Raw genomic sequence first — 9,795 nt, forward strand, 5'->3', positions numbered from 1 at the left:
GAACATTTGTGAGTTATAATGCTTATAACAAAAAAGTATGGTACATTACCGTTAAAAGAGGGTAAAGCATTTACACTGAAAAAAAATACTTAAACCGATATCATTATCAATTAATTTAATTTCTAAATCAAATAATGTGCTTCTGTATTAGATATTGAAGTATTTTCAATTTCTAATTCTGATGGATAAATGGTGTTAATAACATTATTTATTTCAGGATTATTTATACTAATTAAGTCATCTATAAGTCTGTAAGTTAAGGTAAAAATATCTGGATTTGTGCAGTTTTCAATGAACCTATTCTCATAAAAATAAAAATATATCTTTGCATTAGAAATAGAATAGTTAGTTCCCATTGTAACTCCTATTACTTATTTAAACACCTGATTATTCAAAAAAGAATAATTATTATAAATGCAAAAACTTAATTCATTTATACCACCCTTCAGTGCCCACAGACAGATGTGGGAAAATGACTGCTCTCCAAAGTAAAAGAAGAAAGATAAATAAAAATTAAGGAACTACCACTTGGGGGTAAGTATTGTTTGTTTTTGAATTTCGCACAAAGCTACTCGAGGGCCGTCTGTGCTAGCCATCCATAATTTAGCAGTGTAAGACTAGAGGGAAGGCAACTAGTCATCACCACCCACTGCCAACTCTTGGGCTACTCTTTTACCAATGAATAGTGGGATTGACCGTCACATTATAATGCCCCCACAGCTGAAAGGGCAAGCATATTTGACGCGATGGGAATGACCCTCGACCCTCAGATAAACTGTTCTGTTATCCTTTCATAGTACTGAAAGAAGGAAAGTTTAGCCCCCAAAACATAAAAAGACAGGCATAAATCTCACCATAATGAAACAAAATGTGTTACTTGCTGTAGACAGCCAAATTATAATTTCAGCTAATAGTTATATATCAAAATAAAAAAGTGGCAAACCAAATGATTACTTAGGATCCCAAATATGTCATCCATAGCTTTATTGCTTTATTTAATTCATAATATAACATTCAGATCTAAAATACACATTATTTAGAATTCTGCAAAGCATTATTCTGCTGTAAGTTTATCTTAATATCTAAATCTAAAGCTTCAACTGTCAGCACTGAATGTAGCCTACCTGCCATTTTGAAACAAATTTACAAGAGGTCTACAATGTGCAATAACAGAAATGATAACTCTTTCATGAACTTATATTATCTCTATGTATCTCAAAAGTTTAGGAAGCATGTTCAAAGTTGGAAGATCCTTGCTATATTTGACCAAGTGAAGAAAAGAAATGTGGATCAATTACAACTAGGGTTCAGGCCTCACCTTAGAGTCCTGGAAACTGTTGAGTTCTGGATTAAATTTTATTTATTATCATGCTTTTTATAAGATTAATTTTCCTGAGAAGTGCTCCCCTGACTTTCTACACTACTGCACGTCATGATATTTAGCATCTAATCAATAATTTACACTTATAATTAATTGATGTTTCAATTGCAAATATCCATGATTACTGAATTGGGCATTATAAGTTTTCCACAATATTAAAAGTCCAATATGCTTGTTACTTGTTACTAAATCTCTGTTACTTAGGGAATCAAACTATTTTATGATCGTCGCCATTCCCTACTGTTTCCAATTTGAAAGAGTCGATTTACCTTTTGTATAGTGTAATCTGTGCTTACCTTTTAACTAGAAAGGTTGAATTAACTCGTAACCGTTCTGGACTGTTAGGAACAGTAATCCTGCCTCTAACGTTAATTGAGGCAACAATTTAAATTACATCTAGACCTATATTACACTCCAGTTAAACACTTACATGGATTCGTGGGTATTTTGGAATAGAAAAGTGATAAAACCCAACTTAAACATTAACCAATTATTAAGTTTTCAACTAATGTTTGCAGTATACCAGAAAGATAAAAATACATTAAGATAATGATCTATCAAATTCATTTTATAACTTTTACTTTTAGGCTTGAGACAAAGTAATAAATTTACGTTACCAGAAATATAGTTTTCGCTTCCCGTTAGAACATCGTAACACCAACATAAATAAGTATACTATGCAATTTTCTGATTTTATAACAGTTTAAAGTTAAAATACAACTTAGCTTTCGGATCTCACTAACAATCATTACCAATTCCAGTAGACTGATTCATTTGCTGTCGCTTAGCAACTGTATAAATAAATCAACGCGTCCTTTAGCGAAATAAAATGTATATTTTGATAATAGTTAAACAAAAAACGACCTTTACACTCCAGATAAATATAAAATAATATATTTTTTACATTTAAATCAATGTTTCGCCTTTGTGGCTTCTTCAGGATTTTTTTTACCTTTACCAAATTGTTTAAGTCCCTTCAGAATGGACTACAAAGACAAGAAGAAAGAAAACGGGCAATAACAATTTTCGCACAAGTTTTTATCGGTTGTACGTAGTAAAACTTAAGCCCATTTTATTCGCAACATTTCACCAGGTAGGATACATTAATTGGATCTGATGATACTAGGTAAACCTTGTGAATAAAATCAGTAAATGTTTTACTCCGTATAACCGATAAAAATGTGGGTGAGTTTTAAAAACATAGTTCTCTTTGATATTTACTAATAATTTTATTATAAAAAGAAATTAACACCAAATGTCTTTTTTTCACATTACTCTTAATTTATTGTTCATTGCATTTCGAAATCAGAGGTCTGTAAAAACAGTACTTTAGTGCAAAAGATCATGGATTCTGTCATTTTTAAGTTTGCCTCATCGAAGTGTGACTTGTATTTAGTGTCCAAGGTAGCTACATACTTTTTTAATAAACATTTTCTGCTCATTTATTGACCTGCAAAGTCCGTAGTAGCACCAAACGACAATTTGGAGATACAGTTTTCATACAATAATCACTAAGTACAGTAGTGCTTTGTAAGCAGGTATGGGTTGGAAAAAAATGGCCGACGCATGTCATGTACTGGTAATCATAATTTCAAATCTCTTATAACAGTCTAAAAGCTTACATTTTCGAAGTTTTGTAAACCTATTAAGACCTTCAGTTTAGTCAAAACAAAATATCGCTAACCGACAAGTAGTGTAATAGTCAAATGTTCTGCTGATTATTCTGACCCTGGAATCAAAAGGGGTAGCTCACCAATACTTGAAGTTGTTATGATGATTTACACACCAAAATAGGGTAATCAAGTAATAAAATTGTGAAGAAATACGGATAGTGTAGGTATGGTAATATTATAAAGTGCAGAGACATGGTAGGAATAAATATATCATATGATACAATATCATACAAAACTCACTACGTTAGTAGCCACTGATTCAATGTTACAAGCTTATGGGAGTTAGCCATTATAATACTATTCAGTTTAAATGTTTTTATTCAAACCTGAATTCAGGCAAATTCAAGCTGAATTCAACATTTAGTTATAAGTAAAAGTTTTCCTTGGTAAGTATTTTTGTTTGTAATTAAGCAAAAAGCTACACAATGAGTTAGTTATCTGATCTCTGCTCACAAAGAGTATAAAAACCTGATTTCTAGTGTTTTAAGTCCGCAGACATGCCGCTATGCCTCTGGCGAACTTTATAGAAAGATAAGAATGTTTATATGGTTTTGTGTATTCATCCCTATATCATCTTTATTTTCGAGGCCCGGCATGGCCTAGCGCGTTAGGCGTGCGACTCGTAATCCGAGGGTCGCGGGTTCGCTTCGCGTCGCGCTAAACATGCTCGCCCTCCCAGCCGTGGGGGTGTATAATGTGACAGTCAATCCCACTATTCGTTGGTAAAAGAGTAGCCCAAGAGTTGGCGGTGAGTGGTGTTGACTAGCTGCCTTCCCTCTAGTCTTACATTGCTAAATTAGGGACGGCTAGCACAGATAGCCCTCGAGTAGCTTTGTGCGAAATTCCCAAACAAACAAACGATCTTTATTTTTTCAAAAGAAAAACAAATACTTGTATAACCGTACACGTCAATTCACACAACTAGCAGCCTGAATTTGTTTTGATTTAAAATAAACTCAAAACTACCATTGGCATTATTTGACTTCAGCAGTCTCACTGACGATTGCTGGATTATTTTGAAGAGTGTAGTTTGTCATAAAAATATCATTATTTGTTCCCATACTTTTGAACTTATTATATGACTCTTAATTGAAACAAGTTATCGAAATTAAAGATATATGTCCCTTTACAGACACCTTTCCTTATCATGTGAGCCCGGCATGGTTAAGGCGCTCGACTCGTAATCTGAGGGTCGGGTGTTTGATTCCCTGTCACACCAAACATGCTCGCCTTTTCAGCTATAGGGACGTTATGTGACGGTCAATCCCACTGTTCGGTGGTAAAAGAGTAGCCCAAGAGTTGGCGGTGAGTGGTGATGACTTCCCTCTAGTCTTACGCTGCTAAAATAAGGACGGCTAGCGCAGATAGTCCTCGAGCAGCTTTGCGCAAAATTCAAAAATAAGCAAACAATTCTCGAGTAGTTCTTAGATCATTAAATTTATTCTACAAATAAGCAAAACAAAATAAAAGTAGGCAACTGTATAGGAACTGTATTATAATAAACAAGTTCATTGACAGAGTAATAACTATATATATCTTGAAGGCTTAAAATTATGTTTAATTTTTGTTATCGTTTACGAAAATACACTCTATATATATATATATACTGGTGGCCAAAATCTTAAGGCTAATGAATATAAAATAAAAAAATTATGCATTTTGCGTTGTTTGTTTCAACCACTTAATTGAGTAGAGATTTGAAAGATGAAAATAAGAAAAGGAAAATGTGAACACTATGAAATTAGCTTAAATACCAGCTGGTCAAAAGTTTAAGATCATACTGAAACGGACCGTTAATCGGTAAACACATAACGAAATTTAGTCATTTGTGTTCGAGCATTAGCGTTGTCAACATCTCCCACTAACATCCCCTGTGTTATATTGGGTAAAACATGGCAAAGGATAAAAAGTTGACAGAGTTTGAACGTGGCAGAATTGTAGAGCTGCAAAAGGAAGGTCTCTCTCAACGTACCATCGCTGGTGAGATTGGGCGTAGTAAAACTGTTGTTGCATATTTTTAAAAGACCCTGAGGGATACGGAACGAGAATTTCAAGTGGTCGGCCCAAAAAACATTTCGCCGGCGTTGAGCAGGAGGATTGGACGGGTTGTCCGGCAAGACACCAGCCGATCGTCGAACCAGATTAAGGCCCTTACGGACGCAGAATGCAGCTCAAGAACAATAAGACGGCATCTACGAGAGAAAGGCTTTAAAAACTGTAAACGTCTTCAAAGGCCACGCCTCCTTCCACACCACGAAACAGCTCTGTTAACCTTTGCTGAAAAACGCCAAACATGGGACGTAGAAAAGTGGACGAAGATATTGTTCTCTGATGAGAAAATATTTAACCTGGATGGTCCAGATGGCTTCCAACGTTACTGGCACGATAAGGATATCTCACCAGAGACATTTTCTACACGACACAGTGGAGGAGGTTCAATCATGATCTGAAATGCTTTCTCCTTCCATGGAACAATGGAGCTTCTGGTTATACAGGGGCGTCAAACAGCAGCTGGCTACACTGGCATGTTAAAGAGAGCATCCTTATTGACTGAAGGCCCTCGCTTGTTTGGAAATGACTGGATCTTTCAGCAGGACAACGCTGCAATTCACAGTGCCCACAGGACAAAGGACGTTTTCATGGCAAATAACGTGATTCTTTTGCACCATCCAGCGTATTCACCCAAATTGAACCCCATTGAAAATGTTTGGGGGTGGATGGCAAGGGAAGTCTATAGAAATGGACGTCAATTCCAAACAGTACATAATCTTCATGAAGCCATCTTCACCACTTGGAATAACATTCCAGCCAGCCTACTATAAACGCTTATATCGACCATGCCAAAGCAAATGTTTGCAGTTATTCGCAATGACAGCCGTGCTACTCACTACTGAGACCACTTGTTGGGCATTTCCTACCCTGTTTAGGTATTCTTTTTGGTATGGTCTTAAACTTTTGACCAGCTAGTATTTAGGCTAGTTTCATAGTGTTCACATTTTCCCCATTAAATGCTAAAAGTTTTTTTTTTCTATTTTCCTTTTCTTATTTTCATCTTTCGTAGCAATCAATTATTTAACTAAGCCTTAGAATTGATGATATTCAAGTACACTGATGCTCAACACAGTTATAAATATCTTCAAAACACAAGTACATAAATGTTTTTTTAATTTCAAACATAGATAGCACAATAAAAGCAAGGAAATATTAATGTGAAATTAGAACAAAAGAATGTTAATGAAAACACGAAGACCATATCTGCATTCAACTACAAGCCACTTAGATAAATGGTTGAGTTTAACAACGCAAAATGCATATTTTTTCCTTATGTTTATTGGTTTAAGAATTTGGCCAGCAGTGTATAATTTTAGAGCGCTTTAAAGTGGAAAAGCTGTTACAGATACACATATATACTACTAAATGTGGCCCAGCATGGCCAGGTGGTTAAGGCACTCGACTCGTATTCTGAGGGTACTGGTTCAAATCCCCGTCCCACCAAACATGCTCGCCCTTTAAGCAATGAGGGTGTTATAAAGTGACGGTCAATCTCACTATTCGTTGGTAAAATAGCAACCCAAGAGTTGGCAGTGAGTGGGTGGTGATGACTAGCTGACTTCCCTCTAGTCTTACACTACTAAATTAGGGACGGCTAGCACAGATAGCCCTCGTGTAGCTTTGCGCGAAATTTAAAAACAAACAAACAATCGTCTCCTCCCCTTTCCCCATGGCCGGCGCCTGTACGTCTATGTCGTGTGGTGTTATGCAATTCTTGGAAATTCTTTTAGGCGTTTTTGGTCGGTTGTAAGACATTTCATGCTCGAGAGATCTGGCAGAACGCCAACAGTAGCTACAATAACACCTCGCGCGTTTACGTTTATTTTTAACCAGTTGCATCTCGTATTAATACGCATGTGGCCTTCTGCATTGAGGGTTTCTTTCTTACTCTTCATTCAGAATAGTAAGAAAACTTAGAACCCGCCGCCAACTGTTGTATATCGAGTGAAAGAACATAACTATCTCTCTTATAAATAATACTTACGGCTCCAAAGTGCTTTGAACGGTTTGTTTGTTTGTTTGTTTTTGTAAGGAAGGGGTAACGAAACGCTGGAACCGCTGTTCCATAGTTCGGCACGCCAGCCACTAGGCACGCGCGGTCCTTCTTTGCTAACATGCTGACGTTAACGAGTAAAACAAACTAGTAACGGAGTACACACACCCGAGAGTATATTTTTCAGAAAGTAACAACCTGGTCAACTAACTGTTGTGTCAGATTAGTGCAAATTTCATGTATGCAGTAACCAGCAAACACCGTCTGTCTCACTGAGGCCAGTTTACGTGAAACCAAGGTAAATACTAGCCACTGTTTCCCGCACGTAAGGAATACTGGACAACGGGATAGGAGATTTTAATCTAACAAATGTACAGTTATGTTGTTCAAACTTTAAGTAAAAAATGTACAAATGTTGAATATGATATACGGACTTCTTTCTCTCTTGATTGATATACATAATACCTCTACGATGTGTAAAATAAATAACGTAAATTATTCACTTTTAGTTAATTATTATAACACGTTGTTGGTTAGTATGATAATAATGCAGTGACCGGCTTTGGTGTTGGTTTATAAAATGACAGATGTCCATAAGTTGCACGGGACAAGAAGATGATCCATGAGAAAGGCCAGGGATGGATAGGAGTATGTCCGTAAGTTGCACGGAACAAGGAGTTAACCCAGGAGAGAGTGAACTAAAGTGTAGTGAAACATTTTACTTAAAACGGTGAATAATGATGTACCCACATTGATACTGAAAAGAGTTTAGGTTTTTTAATGTAGTGATAATTATGTTTCATCGTCAAATTCGGCATTATTTTACTGTTCTTCCTACTAGAAGCACATGTAAAACGTTGATACAAAGTTTTTTGTTGTCGTTTAATCCCGAAATTCGCAGATTGCATAAGTTTGACCAAACTAGTTGTAACTGACTTTGAACTGAAATAATAATCCATGATGACGAGAAAACCCACTTGCAGAGAAAAATATATTTGTAAAAACAGCTGGTATGGATAGAGAAAACTCTATGTAGAGGAGCGAACAATGTTTCGACCTTCTTTAATCATCGTCAGGTTCACAAAGAAAGAAAGAGGTAACTGACCGATAGTTGACCACATGTTTGAAGGGGGTTGTGTAACTGAGTGTAGGAATGTAGAGGGCGTGCTTAGATGTTTTATTATATTTATTAATATAGGTATAAAGGTGCTTCTTTGTATTGGTTTCTTTTGGGCCTGAGTTGTTGTATAAGTAAGGCTTCTTTAATTTTGCGTTTGTTTCTTTATTTAGTATTTGGGTGTTTTCTATCGTTATGTTGTGTTTATTTGACTTGCAGTGTTCGAAAATGTGTGAAGGTGACTTTTTGTGTTCTGTGAATCTGGTTTCCAATTTTCTAATTGTTTCTCCAATATAGAAGTCGTAGCAGTTATCACATTGTATTTTATAAACAATGTTGGTATTGTGTTTGTCAGTGTAGTTTTTACATAGTATAGATCTTAATTTAGTGTCTGGTTTTTGAATAAATTTGGCATTAACTGGGATATCATATTTTGTTACTAGTTTTGCCAAATGTTGGTTATTTTTCTGCTGATGTTGGGATTATATGGTTTGCAGCAGTATACAGTTTCGTTATTTTTTGATTCGTGAGATATATTTACTTTTGTTGGTTGATTTTGCTTTTTGTCTAGGTGTGTGTGTATAATGTTTTATACGGTTTGTGGAAGAAACTTATTGATGTTGATGAAGTATTGTTTTATTTTGTCTAATTTGTTGCTAATTTTATCTGGTGATCATAGTTTTATGGCTGCGTTTATTTGGTTTTTTAGTATGTTGAGTTTTTGTTTTGTTTCGTGTGCTGAGTCCCAAGGAATGTATAGTCCAGTATGGGGTGATTTTTCGGTGAATTTCTGTTTTAAATTGTGTATCAATTCTTGTAATTTTGAGGTTAAGAAATGATATTTGATTGCTTCCTTCCTGTTCACATGCGAAGTTAATGTTGGGATGTATAGAGTTAATGTGATTGAAAAAATTAAGTGTGTGTTCTGTAGATGTGAATCCCGCAATCGTGTCATCTACATATCTGTACCAGTATAGTGGTGGGTGTAATGCTGTGTTAATTGCTTGTGTGATAAAAATATTCTCCAGAACTGGTGATACTGGATTGCCCATTCTTAGGCCATTTGTTTGTATATAGTTGTGGTATTTGAAATGAAGTTTGTCTTCATTGTGGTGAATTCTATGAGGTTTTGCTAATTGGTTACTGGTAATGTCTATTGATGTGTTAGAGTCTCGGATATACAGTTCTTAGGTTTATACTATGTAAAAACTACACTGACAAACACAACACCAACATTGTTTATAAAATACAATGTGACAACTGCCACGACTTCTATATTGAAGAAACAAATAGAAAAATGGAAACCAGATTCAAAGAACATAAAAAGTCACCGTCACACATTTTCGAACACTGCAAGTCAAATAAACACAACATAACCATAGAAAACACTCAAATACTAAATAAAGAAACAAACATAAACAAACGCAAAACTAAAGAAGCCTTACTTGTACAACAACTCAAGCCCAAAATAAACCAATACAAAGAAACACCTTTATACCTGTATCAATAAATTTTGTCCAACATCTAAGCACGCCCTCTACATTCCTACACTCAATTACACAACCGCCTTCAAACATGT

The 9,795-nt window shown here is 35.5% G+C and overlaps 1 protein-coding gene across 8 annotated transcripts in view; it reads right to left on the reverse strand.

Moving 5' to 3' along the window:
* TTLL1B (Tubulin tyrosine ligase-like 1B) overlaps window positions 1-7,347 on the reverse strand; it is a 46,852-nt gene extending 39,505 nt beyond the window's left edge. The window contains exon 1 of one of the 8 annotated variants that reach the window (XM_076474344.1): window positions 7,091-7,347. Coding sequence is in view for 3 of the 8 variants with exons in the window: in XM_076474348.1 (XP_076330463.1) it covers window positions 2,134-2,155 (22 nt within the window). In the remaining 5 variants the exon portion in view is untranslated. Of the gene's footprint in view, window positions 1-1,677; window positions 1,798-1,998; window positions 2,201-2,285; window positions 2,429-7,090 lie in introns of those variants that run through there. The other 7 variants (XM_076474345.1, XM_076474347.1, XM_076474348.1 and 4 more) reach the window with 7 other exon arrangements.
* Between the last annotated feature and the right edge of the window lie 2,448 nt (window positions 7,348-9,795).

The sequence above is a fragment of the Tachypleus tridentatus genome, chromosome 13 (genome assembly GCF_004210375.1).
Source record: "Tachypleus tridentatus isolate NWPU-2018 chromosome 13, ASM421037v1, whole genome shotgun sequence".
NCBI lineage: Eukaryota > Metazoa > Arthropoda > Merostomata > Xiphosura > Limulidae > Tachypleus > Tachypleus tridentatus.